Source organism: Rhinoderma darwinii, chromosome 2 (genome assembly GCF_050947455.1).
Source record: "Rhinoderma darwinii isolate aRhiDar2 chromosome 2, aRhiDar2.hap1, whole genome shotgun sequence".
Taxonomy (NCBI): Eukaryota; Metazoa; Chordata; class Amphibia; order Anura; family Rhinodermatidae; genus Rhinoderma; species Rhinoderma darwinii.
In genome coordinates this window covers 466036671-466063883 of record NC_134688.1, presented here as the reverse complement: position 1 = coordinate 466063883, position 27213 = coordinate 466036671, and the positions used below count along the sequence as shown (strand labels likewise).

Below are 27213 nucleotides of genomic sequence, written 5' to 3'. Positions count from 1 at the left end.
TTAAAGGAAGTTTTAGATGTGGATCCTGCAAAGCCTGTGAGTCCATACTATGCAGCAATAAGTTTACGAGTACCGTTACGGGGAAAAGCTTTGAAAACAGGTCCTACATTAATTGCAAAACCGAGGGGTTGGTCTACTTAATTACCTGCGGTTGTAAAATGCAATATGTAGGGAAAACTAAAAGGGAATTTAGAAGGAGGATTAGAGAGCATATTGGGGACGTTAGGCGACAAAAAGATACCTCAGTGTCCCGCCATGTCTGGGAGTGTCATGGTGGTGACTCTTCAGACCTCAAATTTCAAGGGGTGGAATGTATTAGACAGACACTAAGAGGCGGTGACATTGATAAAAGGATTATGCAAAAAGAAGCGCAATGGATCCATCGTCTTCAAACCATTTGTCCCCTAGGTCTAAATGAACAGATCTCTTATGCATGTTTCCTATAGTAATACTCTGGGTTGAACATCTACTCGAGTGTTAAATCATACCGTTTGGGTGATATCGGTGGATTTGGTCCACGGGTCGCTGTTTCCAGTTTATCTACGTATGGCCTAATGCAATCTTTTGCGGAGGACCTGTACTATATCTAACCGAATTCCTTGCGTGTAGGGCTATTATTACTATTGAAACTTGTATCTACCTCAAGCGTCTTGTGATTGGATCTGGTAAGCGAATAGATGGTAAAACACTTATTGTACAACTAATCAATCTTATCTAATATAAGACAATACAAACCAACTAGTTGCTGTGTTTAGTGGTTTTTTCTCGTGTCACGTATGGTAAATACAGGTGATCCTTATGGTATGGGATGCAAAAAATGTTCTTTCATGATCATGCGCAAACATGCGGTTTGTTATGCGTTTTTTCAGCGGCAATTTGACATGTATCCCATCATGGAAATGTATGTAGCGGTCTGATACTGCCTATTTACTTATTCTATACGCGCAATAAATTTCGACATATTAATTACCTTTAACAACTATATGGTGTTTCTGATGCTTTGTTTTGTTCTTTTTGTCTTAAACTGCATCTGCACTGAGTCGTGTATTCACTCACCAGTTATACTGATTCGCCTGGATATCTCCTAGGTAACATGGGACGCTGTAGCGTTCAAATGAAAGCTGATTGGCTGCTGCTTTGGAGGCTCGGCACCTCTCCTGCAACGTCATTTTTGACGTGTTCACTGTGGGTTGGTGCCGGGCCATAGCTACGTCAGCTGAATGGGTGGGCTTAGGCCTGTCAAATAGACCGGAACTTCGCCGGCGCGTGTGCGGCCAATGCATTAGAGCCTGACACGCGCCGTGAGGTTCAATTTGGCACACAACTGTGCTGAACGGCAGTAATAGAATATACAATTTAATAAACCGAATTGAGAGTCCCTGATGATGTGTCACATGTATTAGTGGCACGGAAACGCGTTGGACTGTCTCCTATGTCAGTGTGGTGTGTCAGTGCAGTATACTATAAGTGGAGAGGTTTTGCTCGGTGTTTGGAATATCGTCAGCACACGAGTTTTCCTCTCTTCATTACTGACCACCTTAACTGAGCCTGTTCTATTGAAACTAGGGCTAGGATAGCCCATTTTTAATTATCATCAATTAAACATTATTTTTTATTTTTTTTTTTTTCATACAGCAGTTGCCGCAGCTCCTTCAGCCGATCGCTGTGTCCCCACTGATTAACCCCTTGGAAGCCGAGTTCAATAGCGATCGCGGCTTCTTAGGGGTTAAGCTACCATCGTCAGCCTGCTACACGATAGCTGCCGGCGATGGTGGTTATGGCAACCGGACGCCTAACAATGGCATCCGGCTATGCCATCTACGGAAGCCTAGTGGGTCCTGACTAGGTCAGGACCCACTAAGCTTGCTGTCAGTGAGTAGCTGACAGCTCTAATACACTGCACTACGTATGTAGTGCAGTGTATTAGAATAGCGATCAGGGCCTCCTGCCCTCAAGTCCCCTAGTGGGACAAAGTAATAAAGTTAAAAAAAAGTTGTGTAAAAATAAGAAAATAAAAGTTTTAAAAGTAACAAAAGTAAAAATCCCCCCTTTTCCCTTATCAGTCCTCTATTATTAATAAAAATAAATAAATAAACTATAGATAATTGCTATTGCCGCGTCCGTAATGGCCTGAACTACAAAAGTATTTCGTTATTTATCCCGCGCAGTGAACGCCGTAAAAGAAAATAATAATAAACTGCCCCAGAATCACAATTTTTTGGTCACTTCACTTCCCAAAAATTTAATAAAAAGAGATCAAAACGTCGCATGTACCTAAAAATGGTCCTGATCGAAACTACAGTTCGTTACGCAAAAAATAAGTCCTCGCACGGCTTTCTTGATGGAAAAAAACAAAACGTTCTGGCTCCTAGAATAAGGTAACACAAAAAGTGAATGATTTTTAATAAAAAGTATTTTATTGTGCAAACGCCATAAGACATAAAAAGACTATAAACATCTGGTATCGCCGTAATCGTATCGCCCCACAGAATAAAGTGAATATGTCAATTATAGCGCACGGTGAAACGCTGTAAAATAAAATAAAAACAATAGTAGAATTGCTGTTGTTTAGTCACCACGACTCTTAAAAATAGAACAAAAACTGATCAAAAAGTCGCATGCACCCCATGAAAACTACAATGAATTCCTCAGGGGGTCTAGTTTCCAAAATGGGGTCACTTTAGGGGGGTTTCCTCTGTTTTGGCACCACAAGACCTCTTCAAACCGGACATGGTCCTAATAAAAAAGAGGCCTCAAAATCCACTAGGTGCTCCTTTGCTTCGGAGGCCGGTGCTTCAGCCCATTACCGCACTAGGGCCACATGTGGGATATTTCTCAAAACTGCAGAATCTGGGCAATTAGTATTGAGTTGCGTTTCTCGGGTAAAACCTTCTGTTTTACAGAAAAAAAATGGAATAAAAAGGATTTTCTGACAAAAAAAATGAAATATGTCAATTTCACCTCTACTTTGCTGTAAATTCCGGAAAACGGAGACCCCTATTAGACCATTTCAGTGCCCGGTTTTCCAAAGCATACACCCCCGAGAATTGTATTTCTATTGATGAGTCCTTGGTACATTTTAAAGGGAGGCTTCAATTCCGCCAGTACCTGCCGAGTAAGAGGGCAAGGTATGGCGTGAAGATGTATAAGCATACCTCCCAACTTTTGAATTCGGAAAAGAGGGACATTTTTAAGCCACGCCCCCTAACCACGCCCAATATTCCGCATAAACACATCAAATCACGGCCAGATACTTCTGCAAATAACGCGCGCACATTCTCACTGCGGATCTCTAGACTGTCTGGATATCACAGATATTATGGATCCGGTTATATCGTCTTTATGTTACTTTTCCTATCTTGGGTATAACATTTGCTCATCACGGCAGCAGCAGCTGCAGGACAAACCAAAAGGCTGAGAACAATGAAAGTCAAGAGGGAGACCCTGTGGTGGATGACTTTTCAATTGACAGGTAGCAGAGTTACATGATGGGGATTTTTTTTTACAGTTGTGTAACTCTGCTACCGGTCAATGGAAAAATCATCCAACAGAGCCCCCCTGTAGATAGCTCCACACTCAGCCCCCCTGTACATAGCGCCAGACACAGCCCCCCTGTAGATAGCTCCACACACAGCCCCCCTGTAGATAGCGCCACACACAGCCCCCCTGTAGATTGCGCCACACAAAGCCCCCCCTGTAGATTGCGCCACACAAAGCACCCCTGTAGATTGCTACACACACAGCCCCCCTGTAGATAGCGCCAGTCACAGCCCCCATGTAGATAGCTCCACACACAGCCCCCCTGTACATAGTGCCAGTCAGAGCCCCCATGTAGATAGCTCCACACACAGCTCCCCTGTAGATAGCGCCACACGCAGCCCCCCTGTACATAGTGCCACACACAGCCCCCCTGTAGATAGCGCCAGACACAGCCCACCTGTAGATCGCTCCACACACAGCCCCCTGTAGATCGCTCCACACACAGCCCCCTGTAGATCATGCCAGACACAGCCCCCCTGTAGATAGCTCCAGATGCAGCCCACCTGTAGATGGCTCCACACACAGTCCCCTGTAGATAGCGTCAGATACAGCCCCCCTGTAGATAGCGCCACACACAGCCCCCCCTGTACATAGCTCCACACACAGCTCCCCCTGTACATAGCATCAGATACAGCCCCCCTGTACATAGCATCAGATACAGCCCTCCTGTACATAGCGTCACACACAGCCCCCTGTACATAGCGCCACACACAGCCTCCTGTAGATAGCGCCACACACAGCACCTCTGTAGATAGCGCCACACACAGCACCCCTGTAGATAGCGCCACACACAGCACCCCTGTAGATAGCGCCACACACAGCACCCCTGTAGATAGCGCCACACACAGCACCCCTGTAGATAGCGCCACACACAGCACCCCTGTAGATAGCGCCACACACAGCACCCCTGTAGATAGCGCCACACACAGCACCCCTGTAGATAGCGCCACACACAGCACCCCTGTAGATAGCGCCACACACAGCACCCCTGTAGATAGCGCCACACACAGCACCCCTGTAGATAGCTCCACACACAGCACCCCTGTAGATAGCGCCACACACAGCACCCCTGTAGATAGCGCCACACACAGTCCCCCTGTAGGTGCCACATTGCCGTCAGAGCAGAGAGCGGTAGAGGTAGGCTTTATTCACACGACAGGGTCTGAGTGTCGGCCGATAAAAACAGCCGTTTTGCATCCGTTCCGATTCTGTTCCGGGCCGTGTTGCAGTTTTTAACGGCCGATTTTGACCCGTTTTGCATCCGTTTTTTTCCCCTGTCAGTTTTAAAATCAGATGAATTTCATTTAAATTTGTTGCCACACACTGCCCTCTGTAGATAATGCCACAGCCCCCCTGGTAGGTAATGCCACACAGCCCCCTGTAGGTAATGCCACACAGCCCCCTGCAGGTAATGCCACACAGCCCCCTGTATGTAATGCCACCAAGTCCCCTGTAGGTAATGCCACACAGAAGTGAGTGACGTCACTGTGTCCATATATGGACAGTGTAGTCACTCACTTCTCCTGTATGTCATGTGAATAGCCCCATCAATCACCGTCAGAAGAAGGCAGGAGTCTTGCAGTGGTGTTCTCACTGGTGTCGATGATGGCCTGGGAGTGAACCAGTGCAGTCACCTGACAGGTGAGGTCAGATAAAAGGTCAGGTGACTGGACTTGTCCACTCACGGGCCGGCATCGATCCCAGTGAGAACACCGCCGCAAGACTCCTGCCTACATCTGATCGCTGCTGCAGCTGTTCTGATGCAGCACCCAGCGGGACATTTACAGAAAGCCCGGGACGGCGGGACAGCGGTGAGAAACCGGGACTGTCCCGCCAGATCCGGGACGGTTGGGAGGTATGGTATAAGCTGTGCGAGAGTGCATCAGGGTATACCTACAAATTTAGGATATATGAAGGAAAGGACACCAGTATTCAGCCCCCAGAATGCCCCCCTTACTGGGAATTAATGCAAAAGTTGTGTGGGATTTGGTGCACCCACTGCTGGACCAGGGTTACCAACTCTACCTGGATAATTTTTATACCAGCGTCCCACTCTTCAACTGCCTCGCTTCCAGAAGTCCTGTGGCATGCGGCACTGCTAGAAGAAATCTGAGAAGCCTCCCTAAGACTCTGCTTGGGCAAACACTGAGAAGGTGTGAGAGCAGGGTACAATCTAGCAGCAACATATTGTGTGTCAAGTACAAGACAAGAGAGATGCCACACCAGTACCCATGTACCTGTACGAGGTACCAGTACAGAGACCCCCAAACCGGACTGCATCCTGGACTACAATAGGTACATGGGAGGGGTGGACTTGTCAGATCAAGTCCTGAAGCCCTACAGCACCATGCAGTGTGGTATTAGAAGCTGGCCGGCACCTCATACCGATGGCATTGTACAACGCGTACATGCTACGTCGATGTACAGGCCAGACGGGAACTTTCCTGGAATTTTAAGAGGTGGTTATCAAGAACCTAATCTTTAGGGACCAAGAAGGCGGGGCACCCAGTACTTCTGGAAGCGAGGCCACACGCATCGTACCAGGGCAACACTTTCCAGGAGAATTTCCCCAAACTGGCAAGAATGGAAAAAGTCAAAAGAGGTGCAAAGTCTTCTATAAGAGGGGGATAAGGAAGGACACAATATATCAATGTGACACGAGTCCCGAAAAACCAGGGCTCTGTATGAAAGTGTTTTAAAATGTATCATACATCCCTTGATTTTCAATCTACCCCAGTTTTACTTACCCTGATGCACTCCGCACAGCTTATCCACACTCATCTTTCCCTTCTGAGCCCTGCTGTGTGCCCAGGCAGCTGATAACAGCCACATGTAGGGTATTGCCATACCCGGGAGAACCCACATTACAGTTTATGAGGTGTATATCTCCGGTGGCACATGCTGGGCACAATATATCGGACACTAAAATGGCATATATGTATAGAAAATTGCAAATCTCACTCTGCACCATCTGCTGCGCATTGTCATTTACACAATACCTGTGGGGTCAAAATGCTCACTACACCTCTAGATGAATGTCTTAAGGGGTGTAGATTTTAAAATGGGGTCACATCTCGGGGGTTTCAACTGTACTGGTACCTCAGGGGCTTCTGCATACATGACTTAGCACCAGAAAATCCCCAGTAGGCCAAATGGTGGTCCTTTCCTTCTGAGGCCTCCCATGGGCCCAAACGGCAATTTATCACCACAAATGGGGTATTGCCGCACTCAGGACAAATTGGTTTCAACTGTATTTTTATTGAAAATTGTCCAAATATACACATAACATTAGGACGCATGGGTAAGCCATACAATCCATTTGACATAGCAGTAAATTCAAACAGACAAAACAAGACACCAGGGAAAAACAAAAAGGGGGGAGGGAGGGGATAATCAGAGATCAAGCTACGGCCTAGTCCTGAGATATCGGAAGCCAATACTTATCCCACGGATCCCACACCACTTTAAACCTGTCTAGCGTGTTATCAATAGAGGCCGTCATATACTCCATAGTGCGAATTTCCCTAATTCTAGTCATTAATTCGATGTGAGAGGGAGGGGCGGTCTGTCTCCATTTCCAAGCTATAAACGTCTTAGCAGCGGTGAGAAAGTGTCGAAAAAGTCGGGCTAGTGGCTTCTCCAGGGACCTAGGGGGGACATTCAGGAGATAATGAAGAGGGTCTAGAGGAATATCCTGCTGTAATACCGCCATCGCCAAATTCCTCACCTCCAACCAATACTGTTGGACCAGTGAGCAACCCCCAAAAATATGGAACAGGTCTCCTCTCTGATCTCTACATCACCAACACTCCGAAGGAATACCCGGATTGAAGCTATGCAGGAATGTAGGGGTATGGTACCAAAACATCAGAATTTTGTATTGATTTTTTTATATGCAGTGCAGATGGAAGTTTTAGCTGCTTGTGATCAGATAATCTGCCACAATGAGAGTGGGATAGTTTTATTCAGCAGGGTCTCCCATTTCAACATGTATCTATGCCCAGGCGGAGGGGAGTCATCCGGGGACAGCAGTATTGTGTAGATAGCGGATATAAGCCCCTTAGTGGTGGTAGCATACCTACACAACCTTTCGAAGCTTGTAGACGTAGTGACTCGCGTGGTTTTGAACGTTTGTTGCATGTAATGCCTGATCTGAAGGTAATGGAAAAATGCGGAGGAGGGGACGTTATGATGTCGTTGAAAATATGAGAACGGGTGGAGTTCTAGTGTGTGGGGGTCAACCATGTCGGCCAAATGGAATACTTCAATTCCCGTCCACAGTCGCACTATTCGGGAGACAGTACTGCCCGGAATAGTGCGAGTGTAGAGTACCGAGGTCAAGTGTGGACAACCCGACGCCAAATGAAAGTGTTTTTTACAGGTTTCCCACACCTCCCTCTGGAATCTCATGGGACCCAGCAGAAGTGAAGACGGCATTGCCAGCGGATCGCCCCATAACAAGGAGTTTGGGTGAACCGGAGCCATCCATAGCTTCTCTATTTCGGTCCACTTGTTGTATGCCCATAAGGACACCCAACAAGGTATGCGGCGGAGATGGGTCGCCCAGTAGTATTTCACCACATCAGGAACTGATAACCCTCCCGCAGATCGTCCAGACAATAAAACTGATTTCGGGATTCGATGTCTGCCGGAGTGCCATATGAACCTGAGGATGGAAGACTGCAAAGCCCGCAATTCCCTCATAGGTACTGCCACTGGCAGGGTCTCAAAGAAGTATAATAATTTAGGTAGCAAGGTCATTTTGACCGCCGCTATGCACCCAAAAAATGACATGGTAAGAGGATCCCACTTGGCCATCAGTCGACGTAGATCCACAAACAGGGAGGGGAAATTAGCCTTGTAGGCCGATGCATAAGAGGGAGTAAGTTGAACACCCAGGTAAGTCAAGGAGGTTTCCTTCCAGTTGTAGGTGTAGTTTTGTTTGAGGAGCATGAGTTCCCTTTGTGGGACGTTAAGCGGGAGCGCTTCTGTTTTAGATGTATTCGTTTTATACCCTGAGAGCCGCCCATATTTACGGAGAGCCGTAGTAAGGGTAGGGAGGGAGATATGGGGTTTAGTAATAGTCAGAAGGACGTCATCCGCAAACAGGGAGACCTTAAACTCTTTATCTTGTATCTTAACCCCCGCTATATCGCCGGATTTCCGTATTTGAGCTGCTAGGGGTTCGATGCAGAGCACAAACAGGAGAGGGGACAGGGGACACCCCTGACGCGTACCATTCCAGATTTGAAACGGGGGAGAGGTGGAGTGTGGGAGTTTAATTGCCGCTGTTGGGGTGGAGTAGAGACCACGCAGCGCCGTCAAGAAAGGACCCGATATCCCAAATGATTTTAGAGTCTCAAACATAAATGGCCATCCCAAGCGGTCAAACGCCTTCTCTGCATCCAGGCTAAGAAGGATCGCTGACTCCTTTTGCATATGTAGGGCATTAAATGAGATCAAGAGTCCTTCGTGTATTATCTCCCCCTTGTCTAAGAGGCACAAAGCCTACTTGATCTTTATGGATCAAAGATGGGAGCCAAACATTGAGTCTATTTGCGAGAAGGCGAGTGAAAATTTTGAGATCAGAGTTCAAAAGAGCTATGGGCCTGTAATTGGAGCAATCTGCGTGGTCCTTACCCGGTTTAGGGATCAACGTAATGTGGGAGTGCAGAAACGTTTGAGGGATGGGAGAACCCTGCAGGAAGTCGTTAAACAACGAGGCCATCTTTGGAGCCAGGATATCCGCAAATGTTTTATAATACTCATACGTGAAGCCGTCTGGCCCAGGGGCTTTACCACCAGGGAGGTCCTTCAATATATCAGACAATTCATCTGCAGAGATCGGGGCATTCAAAGAGGAAAGCTCCTCGACTTTCAATCTAGGGAGAGCACAGGAGGAAAGATTGGCTTGAAGGGTTTCCTGCCGGCGGGCTGGGTCGGGAGGTAAGGTAGTCGGTAAATGATATAGGGATTTATAATAATCGTGGAAGAGTGTGGCTATCGTGTCTGGGTGATGTTGGAGGATGCCCGCGTTATCTCTAATCGCCTGTGGGGTACGAGCAGTCGCCTGGTCCCGCAATAGCCTGGCCAGGAGCGAGTGTGCCTTATTGCCTTTGTCATAATATTTCCTTTTCGTATATAGGAGTGATTTTTCTACCCCCTTCATGGCTAAATCCTTAAGTTGTGCCCTAGCCTCTATTAATTTCCGTAATGTCGACACCGCCGGTTTAGTCCCCATTTCCCTTTCCCGCTTAGCAATTGTCTGAAGGAGAGCCACCCGCTTGGCCCTAGCGTCTCTTTTCAGTCTAGAACCCATAACGATGCATTGCCCCCTCATCACCGCCTTATTCGCCTCCCAGAGAGTGGATATAGAAGGAACCGAACCCTCATTAAGTGCATAAAATTCACGCATGTGCCCGGCCAGGCTATCCCTAAGAGCAGGAGACTTAATCAAAGTTCCGTTTAGGCGCCATTGACAGACTCTCGTGGATGGTTTCCCTATTTGCAAAGTCACAGAGACTGGCGCATGATCTGACCAGGAGATGGGGTCTATAACCGCTATTTGAAGCAAACGGAGGGCCGGAACATTACCAAAGTAGTAATCTAAGCGCGTGTGAGTGCTATGCATATGGGAGAAGAAAGTATAGGACCTATCGCCCGGATGATCCACCCGCCACAGGTCATAGAGGTGGTGTTCCCTAATCAGTTGCCTGAAGCGAGTAGAAAGTCCTGCTAGGGTGGGCGACGGAGTCGCGTGTGTAAGAGAGACCCTGTCCATAGTCGTGGAGAACGGGATATTAAAATCTCCCCCCACCAGCCATGCCCCCCTAGGAAGCTTTTGGAGCTTGGAGAGGAGTCTACGTAGGAATGGAATATGCACGGTATTAGGGGAGTAAATGTTACATAAAACAATGGGCTGGCCCAACAGAGTCCCCTCCAAGATAACATACCTGCCCCTCGGATCTAAATGTGAGGTGTGAACCTGGATGGGACAGGCTGCAGCTATCAAAATGGCCACCCCCGGCGGGGCGTGGCCAGCTATGGGAGAGTGAAGACGTGCTTTCTCCAGCTCCTCTAACAGCGTGTCCAAAATCGGCTGACATCCAATCCCAGATATGGGGAAGAACTTAAAAAAAACAAAGGCAGCAGCCCCTTCATGCCCCTCATCGCCCCAGCGCGATATCGGGGATTATTTTGGGCGACAGCCCCAGATGCAGCTGCGAGCTGCGACGCGGGCCGAGGCCGGTGGTCAAGATGGCCACCCGACCTCCTCAGCTTCAGCGGCCCAGGGCTCAGGGGCGCCGGAGACGACAGCAGGACAAATCCACTTACCTCCTGAGATGCAGCCCTTGAAGGTCCCCGGTCCGCTGTCTCCTTCCCGGGCGGTGATAGTTCCTGCGGCACAGTCGACAACGCCCGCCGATTTCCAAGATGGCCGCCGGGACCATGAGGCGGGCGGGTGCGGGCCTGCTCTGGAGAGCACGGTCCTGCTTTCAGATGATCCGGAACAGAGAGGACCAGCACAGAAGGTACCGGACCTGGAGGCACCAGATCCCCGGTCTAGCTGGGAGGTATTGGAGGCCTCTGCAGCGGCGGATGTCGTTCCACAGTCGCAAGACCATGAGGCCTCTCAAGATGGCGCTCTGGAGGGCCTGCGCATCCCGGGAGGACACCCTCCCCCGTCACTGCTCTCATGGCCTGCGGGCCCTCTCCTGCCGAGACCCGACAGCGGCCTACTTCCATCCTCGGGAATGAGGGACACCACACCTACCCAGCCTGCAGCTCTGCACGTGGAGGAGCTAGCGAGGAGGCACAGTGAGTACCTAGGCCTCGAGCCTCCCATCACCCAGCTCACCTCACACCCTATGGGACTGACAGCTCCAGTGCTTCCCCTCCCGCCCAGGGACCCTGGGCTGATGGTGGCCTCTCCCTCGTGGTCCTCTGGCCCCGCATGGCACAGCTTCCCAAATGCCCCAACAACCACAGCCTTGACCATGCCTGTGGGGCCCCCCAAGCACCCGGGGAATGTGCCTGCATTACATGCAAGTGGCCAAGGTCCTCATGTATACCCACTCCCGTCCCATGAAGCAGACACGACAGCCAGTAGTGGATTGAGTTTTACCGACCCGTCGCCTGGATCTATGTGTGAAAATCGGCCGGCGACTCTCTCAGATATTCGCCAACTTGTTCAATTGTTGCCTACTAGGGCTGATATGACTTCATTTGCCAGACAGATCGTTGAAGAATGCAAGATGGAGTTTACACAGTTTCGTGCTGATCTTTCCTCACTTTCTACGAGGGTGGACACTCTTACGCAGGACCGGGTTGCTGATAATGCCGCTATTGCAGATATCCAATCCACTATCCAGCAGCACTCAGCTCAGTTGTTCACTTTGCAGCAGCACCTTGATGATATTGAAAACCGCAATAGGAGGAACAACCTACGTGTTCGAGGATTGCCCGAATCTGTTCCTGCGTCTGATCTGTTTTCGACTCTCTCCACCATCTTCAATACTTTACTGGGCCGTCCGCCGAATACCCATATAGAGATCGACCGGGCGCATAGAGCTCTCCGCCCTGTAAGTGTTGACGATCCTCGGCCGAGGGATGTCATCTGCCGAATCCATTTCTACGCAATCAAGGACTCTATCCTCCAAAAAATCCGACGGCAGCCCATCATTCTCCACCAAGGCACGCAGTTACGTATTTTGCCGGATTTGTCTCGACATACGCTGGCGCAAAGAGCTGCTCTCAAACCCCTGCTGGAGGTGCTTCGGAATCGGGATATCATCTACAGGTGGGGTTTCCCGTTTGCCCTGATGGTCCGACAGGAGGGCCGTACCTACACTGTGCGATCCCCGGCTGACCTGCCTGGTTTTTTGCGGGACTTGAACCTTCCTCATGTTGCGCTACCGGAGTGGCCTTCGTTGTTATCCTCTGCTGGCGGGGGATCGCGGGGGAGACGCCCGTTCTCAGGGCCTCTGGCTGTGGCGGAGGGTCGCCCTCCGCGTGGACCTCGCAGACGATCTAGGCGCCGACAAGAAAGGGACCCTACTCCACCCATGGAATCCGCCCGTTCGGCGTGAGGACCCGGACTGCCGCTCCTGGAATTCCTCCTGTTACTTAATGGCGGTCTGATTTCAAGATTACTGGTTGCTCTTGTATTTCCTTCAGATGCCTTCCAATGTCTTCCTCTCTCGTTATTTTAAATGTGTAAATGATGTTAAGCTGTTAACACTTATATTATTGTACGCTAAGGAGTGCGGATAACTCTTATGCGTAGTTGCCACCTTCCCCCTGTAGGTTTTGGACCGAATTTTTGGTCCTCCGTAATTGTGCGCGTAGCTTGTGCGGCAGTGGTTTTTGTACTGCCTTTTTGGTTTGATTTTATGTCTGTGTTTTTTTCTAATGCTCTGTTCTTTACTCCTAGCTTGTTTCCCTCCTCTGCTTCCCCCCTGGCGATCCTGGACTCCGAGCCTTTGTGCGCTACCCGGCATACCTCAGCGAGCCGTTTAGTCTGCATCCATGGCTGACCTTACTATTGCGTCTTTCAACGTGAAGGGGCTGAATGTTCCTGAAAAGCGGGCGCAAATCTTACACCATCTACACAAGCGTAAGGTACACATCGCATGTTTCCAGGAAACACATTTTAAAGAGGGACATACCCCTACTATCAAGCACAAACATTACACTGCGTGGCATTTCAGTAATAATCCCCTTTCTAGATCGTGTGGAGTTGCCATAGCCCTTCACAAGTCTCTCCCCCATCAGGTTGTCAATCTTGTTGCGGATCCCGATGCGAGATACCTCATCTTAGTGCTTAATATTGGTGGGAGGGAATTCACGGTGATTAACGCTTATGTTCCTAACCAGGGTCAGGTGCCCTTCATTCTTCATCTTATAGAAACCGCCCTTCCGGTGGTCCGGGGGACTGTGGTGCTGTGCGGAGACTTTAACCTTACTCTGGATCCGACTGTGGATAATTCTACTGGTCGCTCTAGTGTTGCATATGGTGCTATTAGGCGGGCGAAGCGAGCTCTCCTACAACTGCAACTGTGTGATGCTTGGCGTATTCAACATCCCACGGATAAGGATTATAGTTTTTACTCCCATCCGCATGGCACCTACAGTCGCTTGGATTACATTTTCCTTCAGCAACATGCCCTCCCCTGGGTAGCCTCTACGTCCATTGGCAGTATCCTGTGGTCTGACCATGCCCCGGTATATTGCACCTTACATCTTCCCTTCATTACTAAAGGCCCCTGGACTTGGAGACTGAATGAGTCCCTGCTCCTGGATGGGGTGTGCCAGGCTGATTTGCTTCAAACGGTGGAACATTTCACACATGATCATGCCCAGGATGACACGTCCCCATTGGTTCGGTGGGAAGCCCTTAAATGCGTTCTCAGGGGAGTCCTCATAAAACACGGGGCGCGGCTTAAAAGAGAAAGGGCCCACTCCCTTAAAGTTGCTCTCCAAAAAATTAGCGCTCTTGAACTGGCTCACAAACGTGCGTTATCTCTTCCGATTTTAAGGGAGTTACAGGTTGCCCGACAGGACGCTAGACGGCTGTTGGACTCTGCCCAGCAGCGCGCTCTCCAAGTCTGTCGCAGTAAATTCTACGAGTTTGGCAATAAGAGCGGACGTATGTTGGCCAGAGCTTTAAAAAATAGAATCGCCCAGTCACACATCCCAAATACTAAGGCTCCTTCTGGCCAAGTTGTTCACACGACCCCAGAGATAGCGGAGTGCTTCCATAGTTTTTTCTCGGATCTTTACAACCTTGACCCTACCACCTCCGCCCCCTCCCATCAGCCGGACCGGGACTCTTTCCCATCTCCCTTCACACAGTTGTCGGGGGAGATAGCTGAGGAACTTGATATGGATTTCACTTCCTCTGAGCTCCTCATGGTTATAACCGAGCTTCCTGGGGGGAAGAGTCCTGGCCCGGATGGCTACACTGCCAAGTTTTACAAGGTGTTGGCGGACCGGTTGCTACCGCTGTTGTTGTTAGCTTTTAACTCTATTTCCCCTGAGGTCCTGTTTCCTTCTAGCTCCACCTTGGCTCATGTCGTGGTTATCCCTAAGCCGGGTAAGGACCCTCAACTATGCTCCAGTTATCGTCCCATCTCCTTGCTCAATGTAGACCTAAAAATTTACGCTAAATTGCTCGCCAATAGATTGAATAAATACCTGCCTGACCTGATCCACCCGGATCAGGTGGGGTTTGTGCCTGGTCGGGAGGCCCGTGACAACACCCTTAAAACTTTCGATATCATTCACCACGCCCAGACTAACCGAATTCCGCTAATGATCCTGTCCCTAGATGCTGAAAAGGCGTTTGACAGAATATCGTGTCCTGCCCTTTACCAAACCCTTCGGCATGTGGGAATAGGACCCTCTCTTTTGGGAAAAATTATGGCATTGTATCGCACGCCTTCGGCCCAAATTAAGATAAATGGCTCCCTCTCGGCACCTTTCCCTATTTATAATGGCACACGACAGGGCTGTCCCCTATCCCCCCTGTTGTATGTCCTGGTTATGGAACACCTCATGGCCTCCATTCGGAGCAACACGGATATTAAGGGTATTAATATTGGAGGGAAGGAATACAAGTGCTCAGCATTTGCTGATGACCTATTGGTCTATCTAACAGACCCTCATGTCTCTCTTCCTTCACTGATGTCCGAGTTGTCTCGTTTTGGAACATGGTCTAATTTCAAAATTAATTTCTCCAAGTCTGAGGCGTTAAATGTTTCTCTCCCAGGCCCGTTAGTATCGCTTCTCCAAAGTAATTTCCCCTTTTCATGGCCCTCCAGAGGTATTACATATTTGGGTGCCCGTATAAGTGGGGATCTTACACAATTGTTTACAAATAATTTTATCCCCCTACTGGCCAAGTTTCGAACTGATCTTAATTCCTGGCATAAGACTGAGTTTTCCTGGTTTGGTCGTATCAATATTATTAAGATGTCTCTCCTCCCCCGCTTACTTTATCTCCTGCAGACGATCCCCATCTCTATCCCATCCTCCTATTGGTTGCGGCTTCAGCGATGCTTCGGCTCCTTCATTTGGCCAATTGGTCGTCCACGTTTGAGCCGGGCTCTGCTGACTCGTTCCAGGGGTGCGGGTGGGGTTGGTCTGCCGGATTGTCGGCTCTACTATTTGGCGGCAACTCACGCACGGGTTTTAGATTTTTTTCATAACCGTGAATCAAAATTGTGGGTCCGTTTGGCTCAACAACTATGTCCCAGTACACTATCATCCCTGCCGTGGATCCTGCCCGGGAATAGACCGACTCAAGCCTCCTTTGTTGTCTACCATACCCTCATGGCGTTGAGGTCCTTAGGGCCTGGAAGTACGCTTGTAGACCCTCTGGGTCCTTTAACGCCTATCACAGATAATCCAGACTTTCCTGCTGGTAAAGCTGGTCGCTCCTTCCTAGGCAGGTCGTCCACCGACCCCATGTATTTTGCTCAGGTCCTCTCCGCTTCCTCTCTTCTCCCCCTAACCTCCATCTATCCCGATGCCGTGCCCCTCACTCGCCATATTTATGAATATGCCCAGTTAAAACATTTTTATGGAACAGTTAACCGACGCGCACATCTTCATAGGGTGTTGACGGACTTTGAGCGCCTATGTGTCTCCTCCCAGCCCCCTACCCATACCATATCCACAATATATAAATTACTCCTTTCACAGCGTTCCCAACTACTCCCCTCCTTCTGTGGGGCCTGGGAGAGAGAATTACATACTACATTTACTGACGCACAATGGAAGAGGTGTTTCTCCCTCTCGCAAAAAGCCTCTATAGCCATTAGGGCCCAGGAAACTAGCTACAAAATTGTCTCTAGATGGTATAGGGTCCCGGCTGCGCTTCATAAATGGTATCCGTCTGTGCCTGACAAATGCTGGCGCTGTGGTGCTGCGGGAGGCTCCATGTCACATGTCTGGTGGAGTTGTCCCTTGTTGAGGAGTTTTTGGGATGCAGTACTTAAATTAATAGTGGAGGTTACTGGAGTATGTGTCCCCAACTCTCCGGAAGCAGCTCTCTTATTCATGTTCCCGATGCCAATACACGTTTATAAAAGCTCCCTAACTAGACATCTTCTTCAGGCGGCAAAATCAGTGATCCCGCGCAGGTGGAAAACGGCCATACCCCCAACATTAGATGAGTGGTTTCAGGAAGTTGCCTTGATACAGCGAATGGAACACTTGGTGGCTCACTCCCCGGCAGCTGTGGTAAAATACACGTCTACATGGTCTCCCTGGATAGTGTTTCTTTCTTCTCCTTCCTATCTCACGGCTGTCACCTGAGTCGGCTTATGCCCCTGTGAAATGTATTAGGGCTTTTGCTCGCTGCTGATTTTCATTCATAATACGCCGGAACTGGAGTCCAGGATCCCCTTGTCCTCTCCCCTCCCTCCCTCCTATCCCTCCCTCTCTTGGGGCCTTTCTCTATACTTTCTCTTCCCCTGTCTAGGGTGATGTGCCTCTTCTTCTCTGTTTGAATTAAGTGGTCTAGTTGTACCTCTTGTTATGCCTCTAGGATTACTCATGCTATTGTTGTACACCGACCATTCTTTTGCATGTGGAGATGTGATGCACATTGTTGATTTTCCCTTTGGTGTATTGTTTGTTTTTGCTTTGGTCCACTGACCTTGTTTGTTTTTTATTTAAGGTGTGGAGGTCTCCCCTCCACTATGTTTTGTAACTTTTGTGTTCTAAAACTCAATAAAAATTTTGAATAAGAAAAAAAAATGGCCACCCCCTCCCTCTTACGACCTGACGAGGCAGAGTACACAGCAGGATACGCCCCTCGGGCAAATTGGAAAGATCCGGAGGAATCTAAGTGCGTTTCTTGCAGAAAAGCGACCTCTGCTCCAAGCGATTTCAGCGCCCTGAGAAGCAAGCGTCTCTTCACATTGGAGTTGAGACCCTTGACATTAAGTTTTACAAATTTAACCATGATCAAAGATGTATGAAAGAGCAAAGAAGGATGTGAAGAGTGCGGATATATACAGCTCACAGTTACGTCGGGGCCGGTCCCAGTCCGGTCTCAGAGCAAGCAGTGTTCCGTGGTGTCCATCTACCGTGGAGGGTTGTGGAGAACGTAATGTCGTCTCAGTTGTTATCTCGGGTGAAAGTAGGAGGGAAGGGAGAGACATTGGGATAGAGACGTACCGGGGGGACAAAATACATATCTGCAGTAAGAACAAAGAGAAATGCATGAGATCAGTGTACTTCAAACAAAAACAGAAAGTACTAACAGGGAGAATACTATACCCTGGGGCGGGTGATATTAAAGCAAACTAAAGCTGGTAATAGAATATTACCCTTTGCAACTCTCTCTAAAAACAGAGGGAGAACTGCAAAAAATATTACCCATATCAAAAGAGGAGGTCGGGTCTCAGCAGTCAAAGAACCTGGTACAAAAGTACATATAAATACTTAAAGGCCAAAAACACAATAAAGGGGTGAATGAGCTAAGTGAACCCAGGTCAGTCGCACCCTGCCACAATTTACTTTAGCGAAACAAAAGAAAGCAATATAAAACAAGCAATATATTCCTAAATGCATTTTAGCCTAAAATAGTGCAACTGGTAAGGAGAGTATCTGGTATAAGTGACCAGGCTCCTTCACATATATCACAGAAGTGCCGTGTAACAGCGCAGCGTCCATCAATTCTGGTCAGGTCTCGAGGAACTTCGGCTTGGCGGTCGTCTTGGGGAGAGCCTGCGCTTGTTTCTGACGGATTGCCAAACTGGGGAAGGAGACGAAGGCGGCAAAGGAGTCTCCCAACTCTGCATCTTGGGCGTTGGTATACCAAGGGAGTCACAAAAATGAGGCAAATCCCCTGGGTATCTCAGGGTGGCAGAGACGCCATCTCTTCTGGCTGTGAGGGAGAACGGGAACCCCCATCGATATATAATATTGTGATCCCGCAAGGTGGCGAGAAGCGGACGAAGCAGGCGCCGTTTCTGCAGCGTAATCCAGGAGAGATCCGGAAATAGCTGAATCGGAGCACCATCATACTCCAAACTTTTGCGCTGTCTGGCCTTAAGCATAATGTCCTCTTTAGTACGGAAATCCTAGACGCAGCAAATGATATCCCTAGGTTGAGATGTGATAGATTTCGGTTTCAGCGCCCGGTGTGCTCTATCAAGTGGTATCCGATTAGACGGGGGTGCACCCAATAGGTCGTTAAAGATAGTCTCTAACACAATGGGAAGATCTTCTGACCCTGAGGGCTCCGGTATACCCCTTATCCTTATGTTGTGGCGGCGTCCCCGGTTATCCAAATCCTGCAGGTGCAGTTGCATATCTCTAATGGACGCCAGCTGAGAAGACACCGAGGATTGTATCACAGAAACATGGCGCCTAGTAGCATCGTGGTCATCTTCCAGGGTCTCTACCCTTGTAGCTATTTGCTGTATATGCTGAGAAACCACCGCCAATTCTGAGCGAAAAGTTGCCTTCACCTCTTGCATCATATTCTTAAAGTCCTCTTTAGTGGGCAATTGTGAGAAACATTCCCTCCACATAGGAGGCACATCTGAGGGTAGTGAGGCCGAGTCCTCCAGGTCTGAATCTGAGGCATACACCGGGGCCTGAGCATATGGGGTCAAGGATGGTGTGTCTCCCAGGTCATCTCCCCTCCCTGGCTGCTGGATTATGGGCCTTTGGGGCTTGGGTGCAGGCCAAACCTGAGGGGCTGTTTGTATGGAGGGCTGCGACATTGGTGGGTCAGGCGGCTGAAGTACTGGGTCCCCTGGCTGCGGGTGTGCACCACGTGGCATGGCCGCCCTCTTCTCATTCCATGAGGGCCCAGCTCTCTGCTGTTCACAGGGCGAGGCCGAGGGCAGTATGGGGGAGCTAGGAGGGTGTAAACTAGCCGTCTGGCTATTCTGCTTACCCTGCGGGTGGGGAGCTGCGCCTTCCCCCTGCAAGGACATCTCTCCTGTTTGCCGGCACGAGGCTGGTAAAGATGGCCGCCGCTGGAGCTGAGGGAGCGGTGTGGTCTGCCTCCGAAGAAAATAGCCGTCCAACGTTGGTGGAGCAGGAGCGACCTGATGTAACGCTGCAGGGGTAAGTCCAGACCCTTGGGGTCTTCTTTTCCCCATGTGTGGGCACCTATTAATGCTGTAGGCTGCGGATGATGTGTGGCAGGGCACGGAGCTCTGTGCTTATGCGACCGGCGCCATCGACTACTGGCCACGCCCCCCTCAGGACAAATTGGGCAACAAAATGGGGTATTTAATTCCTTTTGAAAATAAGAAATTTTGATCAAAAATTACATTTTATTGAAAAAAATTAATTTTTTTTAAATTTCACAGCCCAATTCAAATACGTGCTGTGAAAAAACTGTGGGGTTAAAATGGTAACAATAACTATAAATGAATTCCTTGAGGGGTGCAGTTTCCAAAATAGGGTCACTTTTGGGGGATTCCTACTATTTTGGTACCTCAACACCTCTCCAAACCTGGCATGCTGCCTAAAATATATTCTAATAAAAAAAGAGCCCCCAAAATGCACTAGGTGCTTCTTTGCTTCTAGGGCTTGTGTTTTAGTCCATGAGAATACTAGAGCCACATGTGGGACATTTCTAAAAACTGCAGAATCTGGACAATACATATTTAGTAGTGTTTCTCTGGTAAAACCTTCTGTGTTACAGAAAAAAAAATAGAATCCAATTGAAATTCAGCAAGAAAAATGAAATTTGCAAATTTCACCTCCACTTTGCTTTAATTCCTGTGAAACGCCTAAAGGGTTAAAAAAAACTTTCTAAATGCTGCTTTGAATACTTTGAGGGTTCTAGTTTTAAAATGGGGTGTTTTATGGGGGCTTCTAATATATAGGCCTCTCAAAGCCACTTCAGAACTGAACAGGTACCTTAAAAAAAAGGCTTTTGAATTTTCTTAAAAATATGAAAAATTGCTGTTTATGTTCTAAGCCTTGTAACGTCCAAGAAAAATAAAAGAATGTTCAAAAAACGATGCCAATCTAAAGTAGACATATGGGAAATGTGAACTAGTAACTATTTTGGGTGGTATAACCATCTGTTTCACAAGCAGAAGCATTTAAATTCAGAAAAATTTCTAATTTTTCAACATTTTCTTAAAATTTTGCAATTTTTCACAAATAAACACTGAATATATCGACCAAAATTTACCACTAACATAAAGCCCAATATCTTACGAGAAAACAGTCTCAGAATCGCTTGGATAGGTTTAAGCATTCCGACGTTATCACCACATTAAATTTAAATATGTCAGATTTGAAAAATGGGCTCTGAGCCTTAAGGCCCAAACTAGGCTGCGCCCTTAAGGGGTTTGCCCATCATGGACATTTATTCCATATCCACAGGATATGCCATAAATGTCTAGATAGATGCGGGCCCCACCTCTGGGACCCGCACCTATCTCTAGAATGGGGCCCCCTAAACACCGTTCTATCTTCCTCGGTTCCCGCTGGGACTTGTAATTTCGAACCATGTCAGTAGAAAACAGCACAGCTCACTGAGCTACGCTGTTTACGTAACTCCCATAGAAGTATGGCTATGCAGGGCATTTGGAGCTCTCTATCAGAAAAATGGAGCTCTAATTGCTATAAAGATATATTAAAAGATTAATCCACACAGAATTTTGGATTTATTTATATTTAAAAAAACAAAGGGTGGACATATACTTTGAGGGTATGTTCACACGCAGAGTCAAAAACGTCTCAAAATACGGAGCTGTTTCCAAGAGCAACTCGCTCTTCTTTTGACGAGCCGTCATTTTACGCGCCGTATTTTGACAGCGACGCGTAAAATGACAGCTCGTGTGCACCGAACATCGTAAGACCTATTGCAAGCAGTAGGCAGATGTCTGCCGACGTATTGGAGCCGTCTTTTCAGGCGTAATTCGAGGCGTAAAACGCCTCCATTACGTCTGAAAAGAGGTCGTGTGCACATACCCTGAGGGTAGTTATGTCCGACACTAGGAGTCCCTGCCTCTGCGTGGAACTACTGTCCAGTACTGAAAACATGATTACAGTACGGGACAGTTGTCCTGCAGCGAGGCAGGGACTCCTAGCGTCGTACATAACTATGATGCTAGGAGCCCGGCTCCCTGCACTGTGTTCGGTCCGGTACTTGCAGCCGAAATACGTCCGTCAATTACGGACGTAATGACCTCGTGTGAACATACCCTGAGAGATTGTCTGCTTTGGATAATAGCTTTTTGTTAGAAGGGTCTCCAGAGGAGCTGTTCACAAAGTGTCCAGGCAATCAGGACCCCCAGCAATCAGATGTTATCTGTGTGGGGAACTGGTAACAAGGGTTTAATTCCCCTGTGGCGCCACCACAGGGAAAAAATTAAGTATTACACAGTGAGTATTTAAAACAATGGACTGTAAGGAATGGAGCTTCTGAAACCTCAGCTCTCCACTCTCAGCAATAGCTTATAGATGAGGGTACTGAATAAGGATTTCCACCGAAAGAGGGCCATATATTAGTAAATCACAGGTTAGAACAACAGAGAAAGTTTGGTCATTACAGTATTTGTTTTTACTTTACAGAGATATTGGCACTTTTCTGCAAGAAGTGCGGATATATTCGTTGTCATCTTTGAATTATCTTCTCAGCAGCTACTGCAAAAATTCTCACTACTCTACGAGTGAACGTGGCCTTATTCTTATAACTGCTTATACATTTATTCAGAGGCGTAGCTAGGTTTTCCAGCACCCGGAGCAAAGATTCAGTTTGGCGCCCCCACCTCTTTCCCGACATCTCCTTCCCCCTTGCCGTGTTTGTTTTCTCTACCAATCAATGACGTGTCATTTCTTTTCCACATTTCTTTTTATGTAACTCGAGCATAAAAACATTTGTACATTTTACAAGCAATATAGTTCTATACACAACACCAGAACCAAGCTCAGTACATAAATACAGCCCCAGAACCAAGCTCAGTACATATATACAGCACCAGAACAAAGCTCAGTACATATATACAGCACCAGCACAAATACAGCTCAATTTAGTGCAACCCCTGCCGTATAGGTGTGTACGGCGTAAAACTACAGCTCCCAGCATGGCCCGAACAATGGTAAGGATATGCTGGGAGTTGCTGCTTCACAAAAGATAAATCATATCATAATCATCTCGCTGAAGATCATACAGTGACTAAAGTGCTGATTAGAGACAGAATAAACATTTACATTAAGTGACTCACCGGTGATGTCTCAGATTCTAGTTCTTTTTCTCTATCCGGTCCAGACCTCTATGATGACTTCTCCTGGTCACAGCCCATTTCTGCAGTTTGCCGCTCAGATGTCTTCAGGTTCTCACTTTTCCAACATTTCTACACCTATAAATAAAGAGAAAGTTCTCATTATACCACACACTATGCCCCTAAATATAATAGCGCCATACACTGCACCTCTAATTATAATAGCACCATACACCGTGTCCCACACACACACACACACACTGTGCCCCCTATAGATAGTGCCCCCATAGAGCCCCCTGTAGATAGTGCCCCCCATAGATAGTGCCCCCATATAGCCCACCCCTGTATATAGTGTCCCACATATAGCTCCCCCATAGTGCTCCACAGATAGCCCACCCCTGTATATAGCCCCCTGTAGATAAAGCCCACCCCTGTATTTAGTGCTCCACATATAGTCCACCCCTGTATATAGTGCTCCACAGATAGCCCACCCCTGTATATAGCCCCCCTATAGATATAGCCCACCCCTGTATATAGTGCTCCAGATAGCCCACCCCTGTAAATAGTGCTCCATAGATAGCCCACCCCTGTATATAGCCCCCCTGTAGATATATCCCACCCCTGTATATGGTGCTCCATAGATAGCCCACCCCAGTATATAGCCCCCCTGTAGATAGAGCCCACCCCTTTATATAGTGCTCCATAGACAGCCCACCCCTGTATATAGCCCCCCTATAGATATAGCCCACTCCTGTATATAGTGCTCCAGATAGCCCACCCCCGTATATAGCCCCCCTGTAGATATAGCGCCCCTGTAGATATAGCCCACCCCTGTATATGGTGCTCCATAGATAGCCCACCCTAGTATATAGCCCCCCCCCCTATAGATAGAGCCCACCCCTGTATATAGCCCCCCCTGTAGATAGAGCCCCCCGTAGATAAAGCCCCCCTTGCAGATAAAGCCCCCCCATAGATAAAGTCACACACTTTTTTATTACAATAAAATAAAATAACAAACAATTCAAACTCACCTTAATCCCGTTCCCACACCGGCCGGCAGCAATGGAGACCTGCTCTCTTCTGTGCAGGTCTCCTGGGGGTTGAACGAAGCATCTATGAAAGGCGCGGATTGGCTGGGCAGGATGACTTTCCCTGTCAGTCAGTCAGCGCCTTTCATCGACGGAAGCTTCACTGGTACAAAAGCGCTGAATAGCCGGGCACGGAACGTACCCGGCCATTCATTGATTCTAATTGTACCTGTGTCCTATAGACACAAGTACAATTATAGTGCAGGAGGAGGTGGCGCTGGCGCCCACTCTAAGTTGCGCCTGGGGCACATGCCCCGCCTGCCCCCCCCCTTCTAGCTACACCCCTGCATTTATTTATATGTTATCCACTAGCTGCCATTTACAAGTGAAATAATACAAGCTCAGAGAGCGTCTAAGTGGGTGAGGGAGCCTGAGTGGGGAAATGGGCAAGTAAGAATGCTTGAGTACAGGAGTGAGGAGGTAAGTGAGAGTGGGATAGCGTGGGTAAGGGGGAGTGCCTGAGTGTGTGAGTGAATGGATAAGAGAGTGTGCCGGAGTGTGGGAGTGGCTGTATAAGAGAGAGTGCCTGGGTGCGGGAGTGAGTGGATAAGTGAGAGTGCCTGAGTGCGGGAGTGAGTGGATTAGTGAGAGTGCGGGAGTGAGAGGATAAGTGAGAGTGCCTGAGTATGGGAGTGAGTGGATAAGTGAGAGTGCCTGAGTGAGTGGATAAGTGAGAGTGCCTGAGTGCAGGAGTGAGTGGATAAGTGAGAGTGCCTGAGTGAGTGGATAAGTGAAAGTGCCTGAGTGCGGGAGTGAGTGGATAAGTGAGAGTACCTGAGTGTGGGAGTGAGTGGATAAGTGAAAGTACCTGAGTGTGGGAGTGAGTGGATAAGTGAAAGTACCTGAGTGTAGGAGTGAGTGGATAAGTGAGAGTGAGTGGGGCGGAGCATGACACAAGCATTCGAATAACACCAAAGAGAGAATTCTTGTGTCATGCCCCTCCCACTTGGGCTCTGCACTAGCTATAACACTGTATCAATTTTGCCCAGAATATTCCTTTAATCCATTAATTAAGCCTTTGCTTTGTAATTAGCAGACAAAAGATTTCCCTGGAGGAAGTCACCACCATGGAAACGGTCATCCCTGAAGCCGCAGCATTTGCCCTTCACCACGCCAAAGGTAGAAAGTGATGTCACACAACACGTCTTATCAGCACAAGTTCGCAAAATTAAGGAACTGAAGGATGAAATGTGCGACATCCAGCGCACCCTGGATACAGTGAACCGCGAGAACCGGCTGCTGAATCGTCTACAGCACAGACACATGAAGGCGCTGCAGAAATATGAAAGCTCAGAGGAAGGTGTGCACCATCTTATATCCAGGCATAGCAATGAAATAAGGACGCTGAGAGACAACCTAAGAACCACACAGGAGAGTGAGCGGGGGCTATGCCGGAAACTGAAAATGGCAGAAAGCGAATTGCTCAAGGAAAAGGATAGCTTGCGGAGGTTACAGAGACTCTCAGAGGATAAGAATCTCGCCGAGAGAGAAGAGCTCAATAATAACTTATCCAGCCTATTGATAAAGATGGAAATCGATAGCACCAAAGTAAAGGTATACCCCTATCCTCAAAGAGAACCTAACATCTGAACAGACCCCTGCGGTTTAGGTTTATTCAATATACTCAAATTAACTTATTGGAGCAAAGAGGGCGTCACCGTTGCTCCAAACCGCTATGTCTTCTATCCCCCTCCCTTCTTTCTTTGATTGACAGGGGCCAGGCAGTGTAAAAGCCGAGTTCACGCTGACCCCGTATACTCCTGAACGCGCGTGCCTCTGCTTCATAATTGGCGCACGCACAGTACATCCTTGACGTTTCACCAGTCTAATCGGCTATACAGTGCGGATGCGCCAACGAAGTCAGACTACACCTTCTTCTGCTCTGCGATGCCGAGGTCCGTCTCTTCTGGGTTTAGACTGACGTACTCGGTGCATGCGCCGATTACGTCAGTCTAAACCCAACACACGTTCAGGAGAATACAGGGTCAGGCGTGAACTCTGCTTTTGCACTGCCTGACCCCTGTCAATCAAAGAAAGAAAGAAGGGAGGGGGGTTAGAAGCCAGAGCGGTTTGGGGGCAACGGTGACACCCTCGTTGCTCCAAAAAGCTAATTTGAATATATTGAATAAAGTGATTTTCTCTGCAAAGGAGGCACTCATGTGAAAAAGGAAAAAAAAACTATAGATTCATGTGACCCTACACTATATTACTCTGTTGCTAGTTTGAAGGGTACATTTCTGGTGACAGACTCCTTTTAAAGGGGATTTCCACCCCAAATTTTAGAATGTCCATATATTGGTCAATCGAAAGTCAGAGCAGCAGATCAAGTTTGGGTATTATATTTATTTTACTTACAGAGGTTTTGGTGTTTTCTGTTTTGTTGCAGCGGACATTTTTAAAAAAAAGTGACAACAGGAAATCCAGCTGTATGAGTCCGACACTGATGACAAACTCTCATCTTGTCTTCAGTTTCTGAGAAGCTGAGTGACTACTGATATATTATATGCCTTCCAACTTTCAGACAGACTATAGAGGGACACCTACCTCTGTTGTGAGAGGAACATGATACTGTGTGGGGCACTAAGGGGGAATCATTACTTTCAGGGGGCACTAAGGAGGAATTATCACTGCGTGGGGAAATTATTACCATAAAAGGAGGGCACTATGAAAGTGTGGGGGCACAAATGAGCACTATTACTGTTTGTTCACCAAGGGAGGGTGCTGTTACTTTGTGGGGGCACTATAAAGAGCTGGGTGTGTATAGACCGGAATTGGGCAAGGTTTGAGGCACGACTTATGGTGGGGAAGGTATGGTGGGGCACATTACTGACGTGTTTGGTGACTGGCACTTTGGGAGGGCATGTGCATACCTCCCAACTTTAAGAGAGACAACTCAGCGCGTCGCAGCAAATTATTTGCTGGATTTGGGGGGGGGGGGGGGGGCAGCAATCCAGGTATGGTGGCAGATTCACTTTTCTGAGGACATGACAGGTCCTCTTTAAATCACAAACTCCCCCTTCATCACACCCCAAAATGGATACAGATCCTAGTCCAGACACTCTAGACAAATACATATTCCAGACCGGGCCCTTTATAATAATATAAAGCCCAGACCCCCTAAATGAATACAGACCCTGTATCAGACTCCTTAAACTCAGAGGCTCTACATATACAGACCCTATAAAGTAATACAGACATAAGACCAGATGTGCAGATATTCCCATCTCTCGGTTCCTGTAGTCCGCTTCACTCGCGCGCGCAACTGCTGACATACAGACGCTGGCCATGGCACTAGTACGTTGTCTGCAGCGGCGCCCGGGAGTAAAAAGGACAGCAGGAATGGGGAGTGGTGAGTATATTTTAAAGAGGAA

General features: G+C 48.1%; 1 protein-coding gene across 3 annotated transcripts in view; it reads left to right on the top strand.

The window, feature by feature from the left end:
• The window catches only part of LCA5L (lebercilin LCA5 like), a 65054-nt gene that overhangs the window by 4306 nt on the left and 33535 nt on the right, over window positions 1-27213 (top strand). For 2 of the 3 annotated variants that reach the window (XM_075854615.1, XM_075854617.1), the window contains exon 2: window positions 24876-25396. In XM_075854615.1, the coding sequence (XP_075710730.1) occupies window positions 24876-25396 (521 nt within the window). The remainder of the gene's footprint in view (window positions 1-24875; window positions 25397-27213) is intronic. The other variant, XM_075854616.1, reaches the window with a different exon arrangement.